The 27,423-nt window shown below is 35.2% G+C and overlaps 1 protein-coding gene across 4 annotated transcripts; it reads right to left on the reverse strand.

The window, feature by feature from the left end:
* LOC143406469 (UDP-glucuronosyltransferase 2B31-like) lies at nucleotides 1–27,423 on the reverse strand. 4 transcript variants are annotated; one of them, XM_077110177.1, is made up of 7 exons: nucleotides 26,700–27,423; nucleotides 25,251–25,399; nucleotides 13,460–13,591; nucleotides 11,539–11,626; nucleotides 10,422–10,641; nucleotides 5,116–5,391; nucleotides 1–4 (listed from the first exon to the last, which is right to left on the reverse strand). In XM_077110177.1, exons 1-7 carry the CDS (start codon nucleotides 27,421–27,423, stop codon nucleotides 1–3), a joined length of 1,593 nt encoding a protein of 530 aa, XP_076966292.1. The 4 variants fall into 4 exon arrangements, with proteins under 4 accessions (XP_076966292.1, XP_076721326.1, XP_076721325.1 ...); XM_076865211.2 differs by lacking the exon at nucleotides 1–4 and having other exon boundaries at nucleotides 5,112–5,391; nucleotides 26,952–27,423; XM_076865210.2 differs by lacking the exon at nucleotides 1–4 and having other exon boundaries at nucleotides 5,112–5,391.

The following is a 27,423-nucleotide window of genomic DNA, read 5'->3' on the forward strand; positions in this document are numbered from 1 at the left end:
TTATCTGTTAACCTCCTTCTGTTTACATTTTGAAACAATACTTGTAAATTTTTGAATTTAAGCAGATTATTTTATAGACATTAACATTTTATCTGTTTACCCAATTTAAATTGAACCGTTTGAATCACGGAAATTGAAGACATTTGGATCTAATTTTTTTTTTTTTTTTTTTTATGAGCGCTCCTCATCTGTCAATTGTCATATCACTGCAGGATATATGAACATATACACATACAGACATATAACACATAACTCAAGTTGTTTAAAAACTTCACAGTTGACCAAAAATAGAACTGATCAGGACAAAACAGTGTATAAGGTAGGAGCATAGTCCAATCTTTTATGCCGGTCTCCAAGCTTAATTTCGTTAAGGTCTCTTTGATGGTTCTATTTATCCTTTCTACCTGTCCTGAACTCTGGGGTCTATAGGCACAATGTAACTTCCAATTAATCCCCTGGGTCCTGGCCAGTCCCTGACTTACCTGGGCCACAAACGCCGGTCCGTTATCGGACTTCATTACCTTAGGCAGTCCAAATCTTGGAAAGATGTCCTCCAGAATCTTTTTGACCACCGTCTGGGTTATTTCTTTTTTTTGTGGAGAAGGCTTCGCAGAGTTCTGTATCTGTGTCCCCAGACGATAAGCTGCCTGAATGTTCCTGTGAAGCCAAGTCTCTGTCTTGGAGGAAGCTGCTCCCATCTGTAAACCATAGGACCTCAGGGTAGGGCAGTGGCTGATCCTTTAAGTCTCAGCGTACACTAATCTCTTCTGCCAGTATGTGTTGACAATCATGAGCGACAGGTCCTGATGATTCTTCCGGCAACAGTGTAGCCGGGTTAAGTGGAGCAGGGGGTCCCAGCGTTATTCTGTCTTTGTCAAGCAAAAGGCTCTGGTAATGGGTCATTCTGGAGTTTGATAGCCACCTGTCTGGAGGCTGACGGATGATGCTCTCCAGGGCATGGGGGGGCTATGATAGTTAGCTTTTGTCCCAACATTAATTTATCAGCATCCTTTATCAGAAGGGCTGCTGCTGCTATAGCCCTTAGGCAATGGGGCCACCCGCTAGCCACTGGATTCAGTTTCTTTGATAAATGTGCTACCAGCCTTTTCCAAGGTCCCAAAGTCTGAGTGAGCACTCCCCGTGCTATTCCTTTCTTTTTCCTCGATGTAGAGTGAAGGGTTTTTCTACATCTGGGAGTGCTAAGGCTGGGGCAGATAGCAGCGCCTTTTTGATATTATCAAAAGCCTGTTGGTGTTCAGGGGTCCATTGGAATTGGACATCCCCCTTTATCAGCCGGTATAAAGGGGCAGCCAGAGACGCAAACCCAGGAATCCATAACCTGCAAAAGCCAGCAGTCCCAAGAAACTCTCTGAGCTGTCTCTTATCAGATGGGGGCGGTATCTGCACAACAGTTCTTTTTCTGGGCTCTGTAAGCCATTGTTTGCCACCCCCAAGAGACTAACCCAAGTAGATTACTTTTTGTTGACAAATTGGGCCTTTTTGGCAGAAGCCCTGTATCCGAGCTGAGCAAGCTCGGATAATAGTGCTTGGGTCCCAGACTCACAGTTTTCCTTGGTGTTGGCTGCCAGCAGCAGATCATCCACATATTGAAGTAAGGTGACTTCGGGGTGTGCAGTTGTGAAGTCGTTGAGGTCCTTGTGGAGAGCTTCATCAAAAAGAGTGGGGGAGTTTTTGAACCCCTGTGGGAGTCTAGTCCAGGTTAGTTGGCCAGATGTTCCTATTTCTGGGTCTATCCATTCGAAAGCAAACAATAACTGACTGTCCTTATGTAGGGGCAAGCAGAAGAAAGCATCTTTTAAGTCCAGCACAGTGTACCATATCCGCTCTAGATTCAGAGTGCTAAGCAAATTATATGGATTAGGCACCGTGGGGTGAATGTCCTGCACTCTGTTGTTGATCTCTCTCAGGTCTTGAATAGGACGATAGTCCCCAGTTCCTGGCTTTCTTACTGGTAACAGGGCGGGTATTTCAGGCCGATTGACAGGGCCTTAGGACCCCAAGAGCCAGGTATTTCTGAATATGGGATCTTATCCTATCCCTAGCTTCTTTGTTTAGAGGATATTGTTTAACACTGATTGGAGAGGCAAAGGCTTTTAATTCTATTACTACTGGAGGTTGTTTTATGGCCAGACCTAACCCAGCAGTTTCTGCCCAGGCATCAGGATAATCTTTTAGTTAGCTTGTTTGATCAGTCCCTGGAGGCGTAAAGAGTTGATATCTATCTTTTACTGACATAGTCAAAGCCGTGACTATGGGAGTTTTTATTGAAGGATTTAGAAATTTCAAATGTTACTCTGAGCTCGGGGAGGGGATCTGAGCCCCGACTTTCCTAGTCATCTTTTGGAGTCAGCATGACAGGCTGGCTTAGCTGCTTCTTTCTGGGGCACTCTTTGGCTCAGTGTCCTTTTTCTTTACAGTAGGCACATTGGTCTGAGGCCAGGGGCAGCTTTTGGCATGGACCCAGATATCCCTTCCTGTCTCCCTGCTTTCTAACTTCTGGCCTATCTGTGGCTGTGACCAGGACCTTAGCCAATGCTTTAGTCTGCCTTTTGTTCCTTTTATCTTTCTTTTGTTTCCTCTCTTCCTCAGTTTCTCTAGCCAAATCTCTTAAGGTCATACCCTGGATAATCTCTCTTACCTTTGCTAAATTAGTTGGCCGCCTAGCGGCCATTTGGAGACCCGCTACAAGAGCCCGGCGATAAGTGGACAGATGCTCCCTACCTTCAAAGGTGTTAGGGTCCCAGTTGGGTCGGTTCAAGAGGAAGCCAGCTTCAATGATATTGGGAAGTTGAGTTGGCCTCCCATCTGGTCCAAGAATATTCTTTCTGGTTTCCAAGAGGATTTTCTCCTGTTCCTCTTTTGTGAAGACAGTCCCTAGAAGCTGTTGACAGTCATCCCAAGTGGGCTGGTGTGAGAACATCAGCGACTCGATTTCTCCCGTTCCTCTGTTGTGAAGACAGTCCCCAGAAGCTGTTGACAGTCATCCCAAGTGGGCTGGTGTGAGAACATCAGCGACTCGATTAAACCTGTAAGTTGGGTGGGGGGAGGGGTTGGAGCTGGAACAAGGAAGGGCTTCACCCATGTGGGAGGAAATTCGCAGAGATCCTGCCAGGATAAGATATATGGCTGTTGATCTGGATGGCCTTGCGGCCCCGGCTGAAAGACAATATCTCTGACTTGGCGGATCAGAGGGAGGTGGAAGGACCCTTCTGGGGGCCATTCAACTCCGAGGGTGGGCCATTCTGAAGCGCAGAGTGTCTGCCAGGTCTGGCGTTTCACTCTAAAGGAAAGATTCTGGGCCCTTGCGTGGACATCCGTCCAATGATCAAGGGTCAGGCACAGAGGCGTGGAATGGCTTTGTCCCATACTGGGAGTTACTTGAACCGAGACAGAGACAAGACAATACAAACAAGACACACTGAGACGCAATCACAGACACACAGTAAAACGTTTAACACAAGTTCAGAAGCAAAAATTAAAGACAGACAGTGAATTCAACCTGAGAACAACAAAAAGAATTGCCGGCAAAACCAGATGGATTGGCAGCAGAATACACCTGACGAGGGCTCCTCCCTCTACCTGATGGGGAGCACTTCCGTCCCCCCCCCCCCCCGAGTCCCCAAGGCATCCCTTGGAGGGTGGCCTGTGGCTCCAAAGACATGTCTGTCACCACAGCCAGGGAAAAGTTACGCTTTCCACTGGCAGCCACACGCTGCCAAACCCAAACCAAGGCTCTGAGAACTTACGCCCTCTGGGAGCTTACGCCCGCCATTGAGCCACCAGAAACCAAACCCCGAGCGATCACGAAAGAAAAGCAAGGAGAAGAAGAAGGAAAAGAGGCGCCTTACTTACTTACCCCCTAAAGCAGTCCATTGGGGTCTCCCTGTCCGGCGATGCACAGTTCCTGGCCAATGCACCAAATGTAAGGGTCCAGAGAAACGTCGGAGGGAGAGACCACAAGAGACCGGCTCCATGCAATTGGTAGAAGGGGTTTTATTGATTCAGCATGCTGAGGCTCCAGGCTCACTCAGGAAGATAGAGCAGCCCAGAGCCCCAAGCAGAGGTCAGGCAGAGCTTAAGTACACTTTTTGGAGAGGGCGGGGGGGGGGGGGCTTTGCATACATCAGAACAAATCATCATGAAGCGCGGGAAAATTGAACAACAACTCTGAGACCCTGGTTAGTACATTTACTGGCGGGAACAGATTGCACGGGGGTGATTGGTTACTTTTAAGCTGGGTGAACATTTAAACTGATTGGTTCTGGGGCCCGAGGTGCCTACGTGCCACTTCACAGAACCCCAAGTTATTAGACAACCAGAGGAGTCAGTGAGAATATTTACTGGGCAGCTCGGGTATTGTCCTAACAGCTACAGGGATTACAGGTTCCAGGGGTAGCAAAGGAATTGTAACAATACTTAATCTTTTACTCTTTAACCCAAGCCCTGCAGTTAGAATCTTCACAATGTCCGGTCCTTTACACTTTAACTCTGGCTCTGTGGCTTAGAATCAGCTTAGAAATTTTACCTTTACAGAGTCAGACCCTTCTGGTCTGTTCTATCAAAAATAAAACAATTGACATTTTATATATCCACCCAAAGAAGGAATGAAAATTAGGACATCTAGGTGAACATTTTTAAAGGGCTAAGAGCAAAAGTGAATAAGGTCACGAACAAAATATTTTCCAAATACTTCTATTTGATAAGAGAAAGAAGGTAGGCATCACTACATTTCTAAAGCCACTGACAAACTAATTTGTTTCCTGCACCTTTCAGGAAAGAAGAGATGCCAGGCCTGGAAAACCAATGGAAAGGCAAATCAGAACTCTAATTAGTAAACTCTATCTTCAAAGAGGTTAAAGCTACAAAACAGAATCATAAATGGCAATATAAATGCATATGGTTTAATTTTATTTTCTCAAATAAATTTTCCTTGAACTGAAATATTTATGTTTCTTACACAGGGAGTGAATTTCATGAAGATAAAATTTGACTTGACAAAGTGATTTGTGAAAAGTTGTTAGGATAGGTAGGAACCTGGGCATATAGCCTCCTCTAATGGGAGCAACAGGAGGAGCTAGGCCTAGATAAAATCACTCCCTTTTTTTTTTCTTTCCAGTTTTAAAAAACACCTGGCAACAAAACAGACAGCATTTAGTGATGATGAACATTACAGTTGCCACACAGGCCAGCAGAAACCCAATCACATCCAAAGAGTAGTACTGGAACCAGGAGAGGTCATGGGCAGCCACCCGGAGGTGTTTAGCTCCTTTATGGCGCATGACAAACTCAATCCAGAAGACAGCTCGGTCCAGAGGCTTCACTGGCTGATCATGCTGAATTCTTGATAACTTCATAGCATTCTCTTTATATCTAAAGGTGAAACATAAAAGGATCAACATTGAAAGTAAGTTAATCTGACTAAGCACATGAAGTCAATGAAAGTTTTTCACAAGTGCCATATAGATGATTTGAAATAATTGTCAGAGACTTGCCCTGCATATGGAATGTTTTTTTTTTTTTTGTCACCATATAATGTCTGGTTTTAGCTTATGGTCTGATGTATAAATGTTTCAAAAGTGCCCATGGAATTTCAAGAAGTTGAGTCAAATTCTTTCCATCAGAGGAAATAGTTATGAACCATTCTGAGTCCAATAAGTAAGAGAGAAGGCATATAATTTGTAAAAGATCACCTTGAAGCTTTTAAAGAGGAATCATATCATGGTGTGCAGTGCTTCCTAACTATTCTCTCTGTTTTTCCTCTTCCTTTTTACCCTCTACTGTATTTTTCACTCAGCAACCAGGATGGGATTATTAAAACATACACATCTGATTATGAAGCTATCCTGCTCAAAATTTTCATGTGACTTCTCATCATAAGTAGAATAAAATCCAAGTCTATTCTTGTACTTGTAGATTCTAATGGGTTAGACACTGGCCATGATTTCTGATATCATTTTTCCTCACTCATTCTGTCTAGGCATATGTATCTTTTTAATTTTATTTTTATTGAATTTTTAATTATATGTAACATTAGGGCACATTATAACATAATCACAAAAGCAAGGAATATAATTTGCTCTAACTCAGCCCCTAGCACTCCCCTCTTCTCATATTCTCCCTCCCCTTGCTTCACTCTCTCTACTCTACTGATCTTTCTGAAATTTATGTATACTTTTTTTAATTAGTGGGTTTTTTTTTTGCAAATAATTGATATTGGGATTCACTGTGATATATCCACAAATGTACACATGAACTTTAGCCAGATTTTTTTCCTGTCTTCTTCCCTTTTCCTGTTCCTTCTTATTCCTCCTCAATCTTCTTTGTTCACTCTATTGATCTTTCCTCTATTTTTATAAAATTTTCTCTTCTTTTTTTAATCCTTTCTCCCCACATGCACCCCATTATTTGGGATTAACTTGCACATATAAGAGAAAACTTTTGACTTTTGACTTTTTGAGCCTGTCTTATTTCACTTGGCATGATAGTCTCCAGTTCTATGTATACACATGCAAGTGTTATAATTTCATATTTTAGGACCAATATTCCATTATGTGTATACACTACAATTTCTTTATCCATTCATCTGTTGAAGGACACCTATATTGGTTTCATAGCTTGGCTAGAGTGAATTGTGCTACTATAATCATCAATGTAGTTGAATTCCTATAGTGTACTGATTTTAGATCTTATGAATATATACTGAGAAGTGGGATACATGAATTATATTGTAGATCCATTCCTAGTTTTTAGTGGTTTTGAGCACATATGTGTTCTCCCTATTCCCCAGTGTCACCAAATGTGTTTTCCCCTTGGCACCTTCATACTTTTAATCTCATCTGGCTTTTCCTTGAGCATCCTTTCATGCAACATCATAAGTCTTGCTTATGATGGCTAAGGTTTTGGATATCATGGCACTCCTCAGAGGTGCTTTTCTTGGTCTTATTAGCATAGTAGCCCTAGGAATTTCTCCTATTATTTTATGTTGTTTTAAATGTATTTCCTAATAATATAAAATACAATACATTTTCTATAATAAGCCCTAATAGTAACAAGAAAAACACCATATCCTAAGTGATCACCAGGAAATATCACAATTAACTAGCATGGATGATGAAGTAAGGACACCAATGTGCCCACTAATTGGATCATGATATAGGATTTGCAGGTTATATGTTCTGCCACTTAGAAGATCCTTAAGAATCCACTAGAAGACTTGAATCTGATAATGAAATACAAACTCAGAAAATAACTGTATACAAAAGGCCACAAAAAACAAAATAGCTTTTTAAATATACAAATAGCAAACTCAGTGAGAAAGAAATCAGAAAAACATTTTTAACAATACTTCAAAGAAAAATCACTAGGAATAAACATAATAAAGTAAGTGTAAGTTTTCTACAATGAAATTTATAGAATATTGAATATTAATACTGGAAAATGGAAAGTCAGGAATCAGCAGAAAGAATACTATTGAAATAGCCATCTGGCTGAAACCAATCTACAGATTTAATAAAATCCCTGTCAAAATACCAATGAAATTATTCACAGAAATAAAATAAAAATGATAAAATTCATATGGAAGCCCAAAAGACCTCAAATACCCAAAGCAATTCTGAACAAAAGAAGAAATACTGGAATTAACACAATTCCAATTTTAAAATAAACTACAGGGTCATAGGAACAAAAATAAGATAGTGTGGGATAAAAAGAGACACAGACCAATGAAATATAATAAAGGTCCAAGAAATAAACCTGTACAGCTATATCCATCTGATTCTTGAGAAAGTTGCCAAAAATACACATTGGAGAAAAGAGAGCCTTTTCTAAATATGGTGCTGAAAAAACTGGATAGCCATATGTAGAAGATTGCAGCTTGATCCCTAACTATGACCCTGTACAAGAATGAACACAAAATGGAATTAAACATTTCAGTTGTAAGTGAAATGAGTAAAAAATCAGAAATACAAAATATTGCATTTTTTCCCTCATATGTGGAATCTGGAAGGGTAAGTGATATAAAAGTAACAAGAAAACTATTAAACAAGAAGAAAGGGATCAGGGGAGAAGGAGGAGAGATTGTTAGAGTAATGAAAAGTCTTTTAGGACATAATGTAAAACTGATATATTCATATTTAAGTCTGATGTTTTAATCTGTATTTTGATTTATACATTATTTTATGTCTCTTTTTCCATTCTTTCTTTACTTCTCTCAGAGTATTTTTGTTATTTATTCTGCTACTATTTTTTTCTTGGAAATGTAGTTTTGAACTTGTGCTTTAAGTGATACCTTCCTTAAGCAATAATACTATCATTAGGAGAAATGAGAGTTGAATTGAAGACAGCCATTCTACCTAGAAACTATATACTCCATATAATTTCCTTTTGCAGTATGGAAAAGGTTAATTACTGAAGTTTTGTTTTATCAAATATCATGAAGAAAATTTTATTGTGCTTCTAAGTTTATCACAAAGTTAAAAAATCAACCATATGGAATGTTAGAAAGACATTTGCAAATCATATATCTGATGAAACTTATATCCATAAAAGATGGAGAAATATTAAAATCAATAATTAAAACATAAATAACCTCATTAAAAATGAGCAAAGGGTTGAGCTGACATTTCTCTCATGAAGGTAAGTGAATGACCAAAAAGCACATAAAATGATGCTCTTTACCTATCATGGAATGCAAGTCAAGACCACAGTGAGCTACAATCCTTTTCACTAGAATGACTACAATAAAAGAAAAGGTGATAATAAATGCTAAAAATGATATGGAATAATTGGAACTCTCTTATATTGTTGTATGCTGCAAAAAGTTTTGCAACTACTTTGGAAAATAGTTTGGCAGGTCTTAATATATATAAAATTATTATATGACCTAACAGTTCTATAACTAGAAATTATATAGAAATTCTATAACTAGAAATTAAATAGAAATTATAACCAGAAGACATGAATACTTATGTTCATACAAATTGTACACATTGTTCATAATAATCAAAATTGGAAACGGAAACCTTTATAAACTGATGAATTGACAAATTACTTTGAATATTTCCAATCACACAATGTTATTCAACAATAAAAAACAATAAAGGCTGATCCTTGGCAAAGCATGATGAAACTAACAACACTAGTGAAAGAAACCTTTGAAAAAGAAAATAATTTTTATTATCTTTTTAAGTAAAGTATTTAGAATAGGATGATCTATAGAGACAAAAAATAAGTGGAGTTTGCCTAGTCTAGAAGGCAATAAGAAATGACTTCAATGCATTGTCACATTTCTTTTGATGTGATAAAATTTCCAAAAATTATAGTATTTAAGAGTTTTATAACTATGAAAACATCAAATGTATTTGAATTTTAATTCACATTTTAAATATATAAATGGTATATTGTGTGTTATACATCATTAAAATCTGTGAAAATATTAATACTTATGAAATAATTTTTGAGTAAAATAATTTACGGTTGCAGAAATTTTAGGTATGGATTTAAGATACTGTCACATCTCTGTAAGTTTATCATTCTTTTCTTGTGTAGATCCTGTCATATTTAAAAATTAAATCCTCATTGCAAATGGTTCTGTATGGCTAACATTTTGTGTATGTGTAGAAATGGTGCAGTAATCATTTATTTATGTAATCTACAACATCAACCCAACTTTGAAATACTTATGATATTTGAAGTTATATATAACTGTGAAATAGTAATGGTTAAACTGGTTGAAAATAGATTTAATATGGGTTGAATCTTTAGATTCTTTCAAAATTACCCTCCTCCACAGTCACATCAATGTTTATAACAGCACAATTCCCAATAGCTAACTGTGGAACCAACCTAGATGCCCTTCAATAGATGAAAGGATAAAACAATGTGTCATATATACACAATGAAATATTACTCTGCAATAAAAGAGAATAAAATCATGACATTTTCAGGTAAATTGATGGAGTTAGAGAAGATAATGCTAAGGGAAGTTTGCCAATCCCCAAAAAACTAAATGCCAAATGTTTTCTTTGATATAAGGGGGCTGATTCATAGTGTGATAGGGAGAGGAAGCAGGGGAGGAATAGAGGAACTCTAGATAGGGCAGAGGTTGGAGGGAAAGGGAGGCGGCATGAGGTTATTCATGATGGTGGAATGTGATGATCATTATTATCCTAAGTACAGGTATGAAGACATGAATTGGTGTGAATACACTATGTATACAACCAGAGATATAAAAAGTTGTGCTCTATATGTGTAATAAGAATTGTAATGAATTCTGCTGTCATAAACAAATAAATTAATTAATTAAAAAATTACCCTCCTCAAAATGGGCTAAAATTTATACTCATTGATGAAAAGACAATTCTTCTATGAATACTACTCAATATCAAAGTTGTGGTACTCACAAAGGGTTGTTAATGACCATCCTCAAGGCCTTGAGAAGATCTGAACTTGAAAGTGTTCTGTATTCCAATCTAATAGCTGCTCCCTTGGCCTTCACATAAGCAATGTTATCAGGTTGATCCGCAAACAAAGGAATTCCCACCATAGGGACACCATGGTAAATCCCCTCATAGACACCATTGGTTCCACCATGAGTTATAAAAGCTTTTGTTTTTGGATGACCTAGGATTGATTTAATGTCAGAAAAATTATTAATTTAAATCTTAGAAAGAACATGAGAAATGTGTATTATAAGACATTGAAGGGATCAGTGTGTATTTTAGGTGAGAAATTATTATAAACAGGAGCCTGCATCAATTATTTTTTTAATATCTCAGAGGAACAAGCACCTTAGTCCACTAGAGGGCTAATCAAAAAGTATATGAAAGAGAAGGTACATAACTTGAGACTTGAATATTGAATACAACACAAATAGGTAGGAAAAATAGAATATTTTGTAGTAAAAGCATCGACATGCACTTATGGAAAATAAGGTCATGAAAGACAAGTTAGCATATTATCACATTAAAAAAAACTGGAGTTGCTAAGTTTACTATGTAGCATGTCCAAAGCAGCACGGAATAGGAGGTGATGGTACTGAATTCAGAGAAAAGAGAGACTACACTCATTATGAAATGTGTTTGAACTTCATAATGAAGATTGTGCATTAATTTCTAGAGAAAATAAAGAGTTACTGTTCATAAAAAAAAAAAAAAAATCCCGGCTGCCATTTTGAAAGGTGTTTGACATACACCTGCAGGAGAAGAAAGAATAAGAAAAAATATACAATAACACAGAGAGACAATCCAGTAACTGAGTGAAAAATTCTTGCAGAGGTAATTGCACCAGAAATAAAGACAACTTGGATTCTGTATATAATGACGGTGTATATTAAAATTGCACCTTTTTGCTTTTTTTTTTTTTCAAACCATCCAGGGCCTGGAAAACAATTAAAAAGAAGTTGAACATTGTGTTTGATTTTTTTTTAAGTAACAAGTATTGAATAAAATGTTTCCTATTGAATTGTAAGCATCCAGATTGATGGTACTCATACTTTTAGTACTTATCTCAGAGTCTTACCAAGAAGGTCATTCTGGGGGATCCAGTTGTATATTAAAGTGTTGGGTCCTAATTTATCTGGCTTTTTGCCTTGATATCTCCAGATGACCTGTTTGGTAAAGAATGTACTTTATTCTATGATTTAAAGATTAATGTTATAGCATGTTTGCATTCTAAAAATTTAAGAAATCATCTAGTTCAGCATTTAACACATAAGGAAACAAGTACAATTTTAAGTAAAGAGAATTATGAAAATACAAACTAAAACTCCATAATTATTTTGTTTTATGCATTTTATCCTAGATTTCATTTTCCAAATTAATATCATTATGTTTATTTCTTGTGAGTGACATAGATTAGACAGGACATGTATTGTATAAGATGCTTATTTCAGTTTGCATTGTTTTTTATACATAAAAGCAAACCAATGCAGTCAGCTACTGTTAGAAATAAACTAATACTAACTAGGAATTACATGTAACTTGGATTTGACTTCAGTTTATTAAATACTACCTATAAGAAACCTTCTACTTGTACTTATGGACCTTAACCCACACTTCTACCAATATTGGTGAATTTGGAAATTCTTTAAGTTTTAAAAGGAAGAGCCCATTTGCGACTTACAAATAATTACATGGATATTGAAATAAAGTTCAAAATTGTGAGGTTGCTAAATGTTTTAAAACTGTATGTTATCATTTAATGATGCAGTACAAATCTTGACAGTAGTCTCATATATACCCAAGATATTTTTATGTTTAGGAACAAAATAAGGAGCTGGCTCCTGAAATTAAAAGCAATCTTCATGAACTGGAGTATAATTTCTAAGTGCTTATCTTCTACATGCAATGGGAGCAGCAAAGTAAATTTAGGTCTACAGAAGAAAAAATAATTGGGCGATTAGGAGAAGCTGATATCAGATAAGAAACTGCAAAGCAGATGGAAAACACTCAAAGACCACAAGAGTGGTTATGTTAGAAATTGTGTATTAAAGCATTTTATGGAGGTGGGAATTTTGAATTTCAGCCCATGCCAGGCTTGCTTCTGCTTAATTCTTCCTTATATTCTCTCTTTTTTCTTTTTAAAAAGTATTAATCTGATGTTTTAGAAGCAAAGTCCTTTGAGGTACATTTATAATGCACAGGGTCCACTTCAAAGGCAGAACTAATCTCTGCACTTTCTCTAATTGTCAGACATTGTCAGGATCCTGTCCACTAGTGCAAACTGTTTTTTCTTTTTCTACAAATACATGTGACTGAGTGGGAATTTGGCCCAATGGTTTGGGTAGCCTTTCTTTTCAAAACTCCAGGAACAGTTTGTTAAATAAATTTATACTTTTTTTAAATGGGGAGGGGAAGTATTTTGGGCTTACAGTTTCAGAAGTTCAGTCCATATTTGGCAGACTCCATTGTTCTGGACCAAAGATGAGCTAAAATATCATGGCAAGAATTCTATTCTTAAATGAGGGTAAGCAAGGAATAAGGAATTGCATGGGGTATCTAAAATCATGATAAAATTCAGCCTTCTTCAATACCTGCTTAGCATTATTGTGGTGGTCCAGTTATGAGTTAACTTTTTATAGCTTTCTGATAACATTGGTAGTGTATACAGTGTCCTCAGGGATCCTGCAAGGAAAAGGAATAAGTAGCAGGGACAAAGGTGATATCTGTGTAAATAAATGTGTGTGATATTCTTACAATTAAATTTCACAATGGACCTGTAAAATATATTTTTTATGATCACAATGTTAATATTAACTTAAATTCAACACTGTCTACTGTTTAGAATTACCACACATTTTTGTTTAAAACATGATTTCTGAGATGAACTAGAGAGATCACAATAGGTTATGTTTCACAAACGATGCTTCAATAAGCAAAACTTTTATAAGGTTTAACAGACTTTTTACATATCTGGCCACTAAGAGGGCACTTTTTCTTACCTTTTGTGGAATCTGTGCAAGGGCAAATGCAATTATATTGGCTTTCTCTTCTGGCATGTTAGAAACCATCGACCCCAGAGAAAATACCACAATACCATTTTCTCCAGAACTCTGTACAAATTCTTCCATTTCCTGTGAATAAAACATTCATTTGCTCCATCAAAATAGATTAAGAGGGAGGGGATACAAGATGTCAGATTAGAGGAAGGCTGCCTTTCTAGTTGTTCCAAGGATCAAAATATAAGCAGTGAGAATACTGCTTCTTAGTGAGGTGGGTGAAAGAAGGATTTCACTAAAATTCAATACTGGACAGTCAGAGTGTCTCAGAGACTCAGAAGCTTGGGTTCATTAAACAAAGAAGATTACATTGAAACCAAACTGTTTGTGGAAGCAGCTAAAGCAGTAGTAATGGTGCTGTCTACCACAGAGAAATGAAAAATGAAGGGAGAAACACAGTGGACATATTTGGTATGAAAAAAACTGAGATCAGAGAAGCAACATGAACTTAGCTGATCCAGAGGCTCCACTGAGCCCTTGTGATTGAAAAGTGCTGTTTATTTACTGCCTGGGGAGAGATGAGGTGGACTCATCTTGAGGTGGCCTTGCTCCAGTCTCTGTTACCAGAACTGGGAAATCTGAGCAAACACTGTTGCAATGCCTACTGTGTGGCCTAGAGTGTACCTAGCTAAATGGGAGTGAAACAGGCATAGATAAGATTTTACCCCAGGGGATTCAAGTCAGAAAAGCAAAGGGGGAGCACAACTTGCATTTTCTTTGAGCTGATGGCTCTTGTGACCAGCTGAAGTGGGTGAGAATGAACAGGAACTTATGGAAACACTCAGGGACTCAGCCTAGGAAAGCTTTGCAGGTGCACAGCAGAATGTGTGGAAGATTAGCTCCCCTGTGAAATGAGTAGAATTCTTGGGAGGCTTTTGAGATTCAGACTCCCTACAGAGATAAGCAACTGCCAGGCCCTAGGTGTGTGTCCATCTAATTTCTTCAGAGTGTACATCAAACAAAGCCCCTGAGGTCTGATTAGACCTAAGTTTCCTGCATCAGAACTCATCTCATAGAACACTGCAGCAACCCCACCCCAGGAGTACATAGATCTGGTCTGTGCACACAAACCTCCAACTGACACTTCTTCCCATTCCAACCTACATCATACTGGTAAGAAGGGAAGCTGAGAATTATTTCAAACATCTTCAGTCTTAGGCCATTTCAAGTGGTAGCTCAGAGAGAAACACAAAAAGTGGAAAGGATAACAAAATTCAACCTTTGCTCTTAGTCTCAGGACATAGCTAAAGAAGAAATGAAATGAAAAACTGTTGAGTATAGTCAGTAACCATCCATTCTGACAATTTTGGCCACCTCAGTAGGTGATTCCTTCATTTATAATTAAGAATATTTTTACTTTTTCTTATTCTTTCTGTGTGTTTGTGTATTCTTCCATTACTGATTGGTTTATGGACATATATACATATACATTTCTTTCTTTTTTTTCAGCCTTAGCATTTTTTTAAATGTAGTTATTTTTTCTTGTGTTGTCTTTTGAGGGTCAGGGTTTTTTGGTCTGTATATATTTGTTTTGTTTTGTATTGTTTTTATTTGTTTCTTTCTTTAACTCTCTTTTATACTCCTGGTTATAACGAAAATTTATTCTCTTTTTCTCTCTCCATTTATTTGTTTCTCCTATTGTCTCCTCCATCCTTATAACTATCACCTGTTCTCTCTTCTTCATTCTCTCTCTTCACTTTTTAAAATTTCAAACTTTTTCCCCCTATCTTCTTATCCCACATTATTTCCTCTTACTGACTGTATTTTTCCATCTTTAAACTAATTGGTTTATAAAACTCTTGATCCCACCATTAATGTTGTTGCAATTATTACTTCTGTGGATGACATAGTTGACACCTGTTTCTTGTTTTAATGTAGATTTAGTTTATATTCATGCACTTCTTTGTTGTTGGCAATTGCTGACCTACTTTTTCTGTTTTTTTTTTTTTTTTTTTGTAGCAATTAACATTTTAGAAGTCATTGTAGAATCCAGGTATTTATTTTAATGCTGTATGTTATTGTATCATTTATTATTTATTTCCCCCTTTTCTGTGAGTAGCTGGAAATCTATAGTGACTCTACAGGTTCACAGAGTAGAAAAGTCCACTGCTGAAATAAGTTCATCCAAAAATAGTTCATCTTGCTAACATGAAAACTAGTGGCATTCAATCACTAACTATACTTTAATACATAGAACAGAAGAGATAAAACTCAAACTAATAATAAGGCCTCAAATAGAAACAGTTGGGGGTGGGGTCATGACTTCACCCTATGGAAATCCACTGCCACAGGAAAAATAGAAAGAATTAATTAAAAGACTGTGAATAGCATATTATAAGGAGTCTTAATCCAGATCATGCTAGAACACTTTGGAAAATAAATACTATGCCTTAAAAAAAGTGTAAGAGGGCTGGAATTGTGACTCAGTGGTAGAGTGCTTGTCTTGTACATGTGAGGAACTGGGTTTGATTTCCAGTGTTACATTAAAAAAACCTAAAATAAATAAGATAAAGGTATTGTGTTCATCTATAACTATTTTTTAAAAAAAAAACATGGATTAGAAATTCCTCCTAACAGATGCATAAAACCCAACACAAGACTGTAAAAATTATGTAAAAATAAGGTTACATAAAATCACTTAAAGTTCCTGATTTACCAACAACTGATGCCAAAAATTTAAATTATAAAAAATTGGCTAAACAACCAAAAAAGTAAACTATAAATTATTATAAAATATAATCAATGAAATGCTATTTTAAGATGATCAATAAATTATAAAAATGATCAATGAGTTCTAAGAGAACACAGAAAAACAATTGAATGAATTTGAAAAATTCAACAAGATAGAAATACTGAAAAAGAACCAAAAAAATCTTGAAAGTCAAAGACAAATTAAATCAAATAAAAGTTCAGTTGACAATAGTACAGTACAGTACTACAATAGACAATACTGAAATCAGAATATCAGATATGAAAGAGTGGCCAGCTTTGAATATTAAGACAGTACTAAAGTAAAGAAAATAATCAACTGCCTAACACAAAAACAAGGATAGAATTTTAAAAGCCTTTAGAGAAAATTGTCAGGTCACATTTAGAGGCAAGCTAATAAGAATCACTTCTCATTTCTTAGCACAAACTCTAAAAGCCTGGAGATAACTTGGAAAAATAAGTTCCAAGTCCTGAAAGAAATTAACGGTAAAGCAAGATTGCTATACCTAGAAAAGCTATCTTTCAAAATCAAGTATGAAATAGAATCCATCCAAGATAAGGAAAAACCAAAATAATTCATAACTAAACCAGAAATTATTTAATGAAAGAATCCATATAGAACAAATAAAAAACAAACTCTGAAATTTACAAATGAACAAATCTTATTGGAAGAATAGCTAAGCAAATGAAAAGTAGGACCAAATTAAACATAAATGAATCAAAATGACAGGAATTAATAAATGTCTCTTTGTAATGACATTGAATGTAAATCATATCAATTCTTCCTTTAAAACATATAGTCTGGAAGAATGTATTATAAAACAAGACACAATAATATGTTGTTCATAAAAAAACACACCTTACAGGTAAAGACAGTCATAGGCTAAAAGCAAAAAGATAAAAATTGATACATTATGCAAATGGAATCAGAAAATAATTGGGATTATCTACTCTTATATCTGACAAACAGACTTCAAACCAAAATTAATCAGAAGAGATAAAGCTGGTCACTTCATACTGGTAAAATTAATAAACCAACAAGAAGATATAACAATTATAAATATTTAAGTCATAAACATGGATCCAACTAATTACATAAGAGACACTAGTCAAATTGAAGCCTCAGATAGACCTGAATAAAATAATACTTGGTAACTTGGTAATTTCAACATAATTCTCTCATCTTTTGATAGGTCATCCAGACCTAGAACCAGTAAGGATTCTTTGGACCTGAAAAATATTATAAGCCAAATGAACTTATAGATATCTATAGAATATTTCATTCAACAGCATCTGAATACACTTTCTTTTCAGCATCTGAAGAAAATCTTCTCCAAAACAGACAATATTTAAGGCCACAGCAACTCTCATCAAATACAAAACAATTGTTATTACTCATTATATTTAACCAGATCATAATTGGATGGAATTAGAAATCAACATGACAGAACCATACAAAAACTATATGAACTTATGGAGATTGGACAATCTCTATTGCATAAAAATGGATTATAGAAGAAATTAAGGGAGAAATTTAAAAATTCTTAGACTCAAGTGAGAATAGTAATACAACCTCTGGGGCAGAATGAAGGAATTTCTAAGAGAAAAGTTTATAGCTGTGAGTGCCTGTATAATAAAATCATAAAGATCTCATATAAAAAAACCTAATTTCTCATTTCAAGGCCCTTCAAAAGAAGAACAAACCAATTCCAAAACCAGTAAAATAGTAACAAGGAAAGATAAATATATAAGAGACAGAAAAACAGGAAAGAAAGAAGTCAAATTATTAGTTTGTAGATGATATGATCCTATACATAGAAGAGCCAAGGCACTCCACCAAAAGACTGATAGTGCTAATAAACAAATTTGACAAAGTACCTGGTTACAAAATCAACATACAAAAATCAATTGCTTTCCCATATACCAACAATCAATCTACAGACAAAAAAATCAAGAGAATTATTTCATTTACAATAGCCTCAAAACAAACAAATAACAACAACAACAAAAATCTAGGAATAAATCTAACAAAAAAGTTAAAAGACCTCTAAAATTAAAGATTGAAATTAGATAAGACAGAAAATAAGATGGAAAGACCCCCTCATGTTCATGGATAGATAGAATTAATATTGTTAAAATCACCAACGATCCAAAGCAATATACAGATTCAATATAATCCTCATGAAAATATCAATGGCATTCTTCACAGAACTAGAAAAGATAATCCTAATATTCATCTGGAAGAATAAAAGACCCTAATAGTCAAAGCAATTCTAAACCCAAAAAGCAATGCTGGAGGCATTACAATATCTAATATTAAATTATACTACAGAGCTATAGTAACAAAAACTATGTGGTACTGACATGAATAAGACATAATGACCAGTAGTATGGAATAGAAAACACAGAGAAAACCACACACATGATGTTGGAGAAAAGATTGCCTTTTAAATAAATGATGCTGGGAATATTGCAGAAAAATGAAACTATACCCTTATCTCTTACCCTGCACAAAAATCAACTCAAAATGGATCCAAAAACTAGAAATTAGAAGCAATACTATATAACCCCTAGGAGAAACTGTAGGGTCAACACTCCAGCATATAGGCACAGGCAATGACTTTCTCAAATAGAACCCCTAAAAGGTCAGGAAATAATTCCAAGAGTAGATAAATAGGAAGGCATCAAATTAAAAAGCTTCTGAACTGCAAAGGAAACAATTAGAATTGTGAAGAGATAACTTATGAAATGAAAGAAAATCTTTGCAAAAACACCTATGCCAAATGATTAATATTTAGAATATATAAATTCCAAAAAATTACACCAAAAAAATTACAACCCAAATAATCAAAGAAAAAATAAATTAAAAATATGCTTCTCAGAAGAATAAATATAAATAGGCAACAAAAATATAGAAACAAAAAATATTCAACATCATTAGAAACAAGGGAAATGAAAACTACACTGAGATTGCATCTTTCACCAGTTAGAATAGTAGTCATTGAGAATACAGAGAATAATAAATGCTGGAGAGGATATGCAGAAAAAAAAATTAATACTATTTGAGAATTGTAAATGAGTACAACCACTATGGAAATCAGCATGGGTATTTTTCAAAGAGTACGCATGTAAATATCATATCACCCAGGTATACCATTTTCAGTATTTATCCTAAAGAATTAAAGTGATACATGCATATATAACAGTGACACATGCATACCCATTTTATAGCAGTACAACTCATAATACACAAACTATGGAACCATCCTAGGTGTCTGCCAGTGGATGACTGAATAAAGACAATGTGGTATATATACACAATGGAGTTTTATTCAGCCAAAATAATAAATAAAATTATGTCATTTTACAAAAATGAATGGAATTAGAGTCCATTACATTAAATAAGTCAAACTTAGAAAGTCATGGATTGTGTATTTTCTCTCATATTTGCAAGCTAGAGAGGAAAAGGGAAAAAATAATGGTGGATCTCATGGAAATCAAAGGGAGAACAGTGGAGAAAAGGACCAATGGGAGGGAGGTGGGAAGGGAAGGGAAATTTCTGGGAAGTTTTATTGGCCTTATTGTATTGTTATATTGTGTACATGTATGAATGCTGAGAGCCATAGCCAAGTAGGAATGACACACGGCAATTTCTTTGTCAGCCTACCCAATGTTGCTTAGAGGAAGGACTCTCCATTGTGAAAATGGGCTTGCCTTGGACCCAGGTCATTTGCAGTGACATTGCATGAATGTTTGAGAAAGGTGACCCTGCTCAAGGACCTGGGCGGATCCAGGTTTAGAGCAGTTCCAGGTTTAGGGTGTGGATCCTGCTGGGAATAGGGCGGTTCCAGGTTTAAGGTGGACCCTGCTGGGAATAGGGCTTATCCTGCTGCCTCAGGCGCCCGCCCGCTCCTTGAGTTCCCATTGAGTTCTCCCGGGATTCAGAGAGTATTTGGGATGCAGAGCCCAGTGGAGGTGTGGAATTTCCCCAGAACGTGCGTGTAGAGTGCCAATGACAGTTCGAGAATAAAGAGTTGCTGTTTGAATCTAGAAGACTATGCAGTGGCTAGGTTATTTTGTGCCCAGTCAGACTGCAGCATATGAATATGTAACATCAAATCTCATCATTATGTACAACTTAAACAAACCAATAAAAATGTAGGAAAAGCAAAGAAATTATTGATGTGTAAACTAAGAAGAGAAAAGCATTTATTATTAGAATTTGGGAGTTATGGATATTTTTAAATTGACCCAGTCACTCACTATCTTTGAAAAGAGATGTGTATTATGACATAGAATGCTCCATTAGGCTTACTTGTAGAAATATGTGTATGTGTGTGTTTGTGTGTGTAAGAAATGACATAGAGCCATTAAATAGATGATGGTAGATCAAGAGATGATATTATAAATTATTGTATGTAGACACTCAATTCATAATTTTATTTATTAATAACGTTAATTTTTTGTGTGTGTGAAACACTATAGCTAGTACTTGGTTATAATTCTTATTGTTATAGTACTTCACTTGAATTTATTCCAGGCAGGTTATCTGGATGTTGTTTTAGTTTGGAATTATTAGTACTTATTTCGGTCCTTGTGAGCCCAGAAGAAAAGTTACCTGTGCATGGGATTTTTGTACATTTTTATGTTTCCTGTCTCTATAGTATTCCATTACTTACTTTACAATTTGTGAGAGTTTCCCATGTTTTCCTCTAAAATAGTTCATAAAAACTGGAGATGTACAATCACTAGCATTCAGAAGATTAATATTATGGTTTGGACTACATAATTGTAAGGATCCTAACAATCCTTTACATGTCCAGAACTATACTGATCCATAATCAGCATTTTCACTGCATTGGAATGATACATATAGTTAAGTAATCATATCTTTGGGTTATTTATATGTCTCATATTTTGCTCTGAAATTTTTTAATGATATTGAAGTTGTATGCAAATGAACTGTGTATCAATGGCTGTAAAGAACCCTTATTTTTCACCACATTATGAACCATGGGAGCTCTTGCACCACAGTGGGATTTCCTCTGGCCCTTTTATAGAATAGGTCAACTTGTTGAGTAGCTCATTCACATATAGTGGACATTGCACTACTCCTAGGAACTTGTGACACATCCAGTTATTTTGTGATCCAAGTAATCCAGAGCAATGTGTAGAGTAATATATTCAATATATTTTCTCCCTGCTCAAAATGTTCTTCATCTTGTGTTGTACAAAGATTTTCTCACTACTACTGTTTTATAAATATATGCTTTTTTAAAACCAATTAATCCCTGACATAGACAGGTCCCAGTCTTTCTGCAACATTATTTTTAAAGGAAAAACAAATTAATCATACCAAAATTTGGAAGATCATCAAACAAATATGTAATGTTTAAGAAGATTGCCAAAATGATCTTTGGTTCATTTAGAGATACTGTTGGTTCAAAATTTGAATTGTTTCAGTGTGGTCTTTTTTCTGTTCATGTAAGTACATGAATAGATACATGCACATATATAATGTAAATGGAAGATTAAAATTCTTTTGTATATCTTTTCTTCTCACAAAAATAATGATATTAATATAGTCAGTATTTTGCCTTTTAGTCTCCAAATAAACTTGTGTTATGACTTAATGTAGTGAAGCATTAAATTGTAAAGTAATTGTACTGGGTAAGGTGGTATACACCTGAAATCCCAGCAGGTCAGGAGGTTGAGACAGGAGGGTCTCAAGTTTAAAGCCAGCCTCAGCTACAGCAAAGCACTAATCAACTCAGTGAGACCCTGTCTCTCAATAAAATGCAAACTAGGGCTGGGGATGTGTCTCAGTAGTTGAGTGCACATGAGTTCAATCCATAGTACAAAAAGAGAGATAAAAATAAATATAATAAGTAAATAAAGTGATTGTGATGGTGTGGTATGTACCAGAATAAGTTTTAAAATTATTACTTAATGTATGACATCACTTAATGTGTTAATTAATTAATGTAAGACACTTTTTCCAATATGTATTCTATAAGTAACTGTCATGAACACAGATTACATTCATTTGATTTTTTGTTTGTATAATTACAATTGGTATACTGTGAAACCCAAGGCTATTTGCATTATTAAGAGTATTGGTACATTTGGCTCTTTGTCATTTTGACAAATTTCTGTATTTAAACAATACAGAAATTGTCTGAGAATCTAATTATTAATGGAAAAGCAAGTAATTTGGGGGAGCATTACTTTATATAATAAAGATCAAGAAGACAGTATTTCTAATATTGGCCTGTATTCTAATCTTGTTTATTATATTAAATAACACCTGCTTCTATTATTCCTTATCATGATCACACTGCTATCTACCTTCTCCTCCTCCTCCTCCTCTCTCTGCTGTCTTTCCCTTTTATTGACAAGGTCTCTTTCTCCTACTGTGAATGGGGAAATCTCTCAAGATCAGAGGTTAATGGCTTAAAACTTACAATAACTCTGTCTCAGTTTTTAGTCATAACTTTCACTAACTTTTTGGTTTTCTGTTTGTATTGTATGGAACTTATCACAAATAACAAAATAATTCTATTAGATTAACATTAATCAGGAACGAGAGGTGGGAGGGAATGGGAGAGAGAAGGGAAATTGCATAGAAATGGAAGGAGACCCTCATGGTTATACAAAATTACATATAAGAGGATGTGAGGGGAAAGGAAAAAAAACAACAAGGGAGAGAAGTGAATTACAGTAGATGGGGTAGAGAGAGAAGATGGGAAGGGAGGGGAGAGGGGATAGTAGAGGATAGGAAAGGTAGCAGAATACAACAGTCACTAGTATGGCAATATGTAAAAACTAGTATGGTAATATGTAAAAACCCATGTGATTCTGCAATCTGTTTATGGGGTAAAACTGGGAGTTCATAACCCACTTGTATCAAATGTATGTATGAAATATGATATGTCAAGAGCTTTGTAATGTTTTGAACAACCTATAATTAAAAAAAAAAAAGAAAATGAGGCTTGAGTAAGATCTCAATGTGTTGGTGCCTTTAACAGGTAGGGAAAAACCACTCTTTAGAGATCACATAGCAATATGGAAAGTAATGTTTTCTTCTAAGCATGGTATTTATTTAAAATGGTTTAAACTCTTCTGTTTCCTCCTATGAAATATTATGCTATTTGCTAACAGAATTATTTTGTAATTATAAACTAAAGGGCTGTGATTGGAAATAAATGACAAGAAAACTTAGATTATCATTATGTGTGCAGTATATATTTCCTATGTTCATTCTGTCGGGAAGCTGTGATGTTGAGACCTGAGTTTTCCAAGGGAGTTTTCCTGAGGTGTCCTCTAAGATTGGCATATGGCAGAAAGCTCTCTCAAGCTAAACATCCTTATCATTGTTTAGGATGTAGTAGTCTGAGATCTCAGGTGAGGTTGTTCAAATGCTGGAGTGAAGACAAGTAAAGGCCACACATTTATATCACGGAGAAAAGCAATTCCTTTAAAGCTAAAAGGTTGTGAAGAGCTTGAACACTTAAAATATAATTTTAGCAATTCCACTTACTCATTTGATTGCCCAAACTCACGCATTTACCTTTAAGCAAATTGATGGAATATCTGTTCTCTAGGTCTTTGGCTGAAAATACAGTGTTGATTTTTCAGAAATCTCATTTCTGTTATATATGAAATTGTATCCACTGTGCCTGGAACACATTACCTAATTAATATTATTGGTAATAGAGCTATCATACCAGACCTGGGCTGTTGACATTTACAAGAGAACATCTATGGTAGTTTGTTTCAGCCATATTGTGAGTTTCTATCTCCCAATTTAAATATAATCTAAATTCATGTACACAGCAGTGTTTAGGGTATGCGAAAATGAATTAAATGTAAAAATATCCAAATATTACTATTTCCAAGTATTAATCCTACCTTTTGGTATAGTTAGGGTCTTTAAAAGTAGATAACAAAGTTCAGTTTTTCAGATGGAAAAATAGCTTTATAGAAACAAGAAAGGAATAATTACAATAGCGAATATTGCTGTGGATCCTATGTTTGTACCAAGGACATTGTGTATCAGTATTATCTACATTTTCCAGGTAACACAAATGAAATTTGACTCTTAATAGATAAATAAGCATAATCACATGTAAGAACAACCTCATCCATGTTTACATCATTTATTATCTGCAGTCTTGCAACAAATTCCTGAGTGGTTCCTCTGCATTGTCTTTCCCTCTAAAATCCAACTTGGTGACTGCATTTTGAGATTTTTCAAAACAGAAACTTTATTCACATTTCTCTTATGCTTAACTCCTTTCATTGGCTACCCAATGTGCTTCACAGATATTTTAAACTCCTACTAATTATCTGGCTTTCACTTACCTCTCTAGCATCATCTGCTCTTTGCTGAGCCTTCTCCTGCTGAACCACTCTTGAAGTTCTTGAGAGTTTCCCTTACTATTGTATGGGCTTTTCCTTTTGTGTCTCTCTCTCTCCATCAACCCCTTTTCCTATCCTGTGGATTCTTTAGAATTCACCTTAGTTATCAAGGATTTTAGGATTTATTTTATGATCTTCTCTGGAGGTTTCATTAGTATTGTATAATTTCCTTATGATAACACACACAAATTTATTACTTATTACAGTCTCTGTACCCAGCTTGAATGTAAGGTCTCAATGGTGCAGAAACTGTACCAACTTTATATCTCTCTATATCCAGCACTTATCTTTGGTATATGACAGTTACTTAATAAATATTCTTTCTGTTTATTAGAATAAATGATTGATTATTTATTATGTATTACATAATGAAGGCCTTAATTTTCCTGACTATTCTCAAAGGATACCCAATATCCTACTTTCTTCTGTGACAATATGAAATGCCATTACATGTGATGACATAGAATTGCCTGAGTCTATAATTGGCACAACTCTTTATCTTGTTTTTCATATCTCTGAGTTAAACACTCTGAGTTAAGAATGCAGAGTCATTTCTACCAAAAATGTTAATCAAATAGAACAAAACAAACAACAGAAGATTTACCTTAGGGAGGGGTTTGGCAGGTTTACAGTGGAGTCCTCCCACAAAGTCAAAATTTGGTAAGAGTGGACGAGGAAATTCTAAATCCCAATAGGTTCGAATGAGCCAAAAATCAGCTTTCCCCATTGTCTCATATATTGTAGTGGGTCTCCCTGAATGGAGAAAAGAGAAGAAAAGAAAATGTGAGACATGTATCTTGAATTCTTGATATATTTGTCTTGAAATGAGTTGGATTTGTATAGGCAAGATGTTCAAATGCACTTGTGTATGTATGTGTTGGTGTGTTTGCATACTACAATTGGTATGTTTTTTAGGGTACATTTTTGCATACTATATTTGATACATTTTACATATGTTAATATGTACATAAACTAGTTGTGTGAGTACTTTCTAGTGTTCCATTTGTATATTTACAATCACAAATAATTAAATTATTAACCTAAGCCTCCATGGAAGTAAACATGCATTTTATATTATTTTATCTCTAAAACTACAAAAGTAACCTAAATTTTTAGAATTTTATGAGATCCATTAATAATCAGTGCTCCCATAACTGTAGAGATATCTTTTCTAGGAGTAGTCAGTCTAATTCTTACAATTGAGCGAACCATTCCCTTGATCCTTGATTCTTCAAGTGAATTGTAATGATTTAGTGAGTATACCTGAATTCCTAATGACCTCTACTGCATTTGCCTCATATTAAGAGAGTAATAGTATTAACTTGGTAAATTATATATATATATATATTTAGTAAAAGCCAGAAGTTTATACAAACATTAAAATAGAGGTTGGTTCTCATGCTTAATTTAGTTCATATTGTCTTAAATGGTAAGTGCAGTTTAAAAAATATAGACTAATAAGGTGTGGTTTTACTCTACACCAAGGTTTTAGGCCTTAACACATGATTAGTTTGTTTTTTTGAAAGGAATATGAAATATAAAGTATCACAATAAGAGACACTGTTAACTGTGAAAGAATCTTCACAGCAATGCAAATAAATATATATTTTTTAATTTCTAACTGAGGAAACAAAGCTATTCAAAAGTAAACAATTTCCTCCTTGTACATATATATGGTTCTGCTAGTAATACATGTGTATGTTATCAATGTACATGCCTATCATCATTAAAACATTTAGTGAGATTAATAATGACTTAAAGATGAAAGAATAGTAAAATGCATATGTAATTGCTCAGAGAAATCTTCCGTGATTTAATTTGCAGGTTATTATTTCCTGAATCATTTTGAATAAGTAATTGCCACTGGTTTCTAACTGGCCCTATAATATAAGGGCCCTTATTTATTGGTGAGACTACTTGTTCATCTTATATTTTCATTCCATCCTTTTACTTACAGAAAAGAAAATTCTTCTGATTTTATATTCATGCAAGCTCAGCTTCAAAGTCACAAGAAATTTAGGGTTTCACAGTACTAATTAAAGAACCAGCTTACCTAGAACTTCACTGTAAAACTGATTCCATTTCTTCACATCAAATGTCTGGAACCAAAAATCAAAATAAAGCATATACATTATGTTTTTAATCCGATCCATGAATGTCATTTGAGCACTTAATTCAGACATAATAATGGGCACGTAGGAAGGAGGGAATGTAAGTCCACCACTGTATTTTTCATATGTATAGCCGGTAGTAAAGCGGAGAGTGTATACAAATGGTACTTTAAGTAGCTCAGCCAGCAGCTCACCACAGGGACCAACTGCATCTGCAAGAACGACGTCAAATTTTGATTCTTGTAGTTTCATCATAAGTTTCTTGTTTAAAACTACATTTCTGCAGAGTTGTTCAATTGTATCAGAATATTCCTTGGAAACTTTTTGCATTAATGAAAAATATTCCCAAAAGTCATCTTTTGGAATATCATAAATTAATTCATGGATCCATTTGGAGAAACGTTCTTCCAAATGTTTTTCACTTGAAGGTGCAGGGTAAACCTCAAAATTAATAGCAGATGTTGTGTTGGGGTTAATTAGAATGGAAGCTGTTGATGTCAGAACAGTCACCTCATGACCTCTCTGGAGAAGTTCATCCAGGATTGTCTTTATGTTGATCCAATGGCTGTATTCTGTGGGCCACACCAGCACTTTTCCACAGCTTCCAGAGCTAAAGTAACACATCAGTTGTATCAGCAGTAGAACCGTGTTCCTTTTCACAGACAT

Source organism: Callospermophilus lateralis, chromosome 8, assembly GCF_048772815.1.
Source record: "Callospermophilus lateralis isolate mCalLat2 chromosome 8, mCalLat2.hap1, whole genome shotgun sequence".
Lineage (NCBI taxonomy): Eukaryota > Metazoa > Chordata > Mammalia > Rodentia > Sciuridae > Callospermophilus > Callospermophilus lateralis.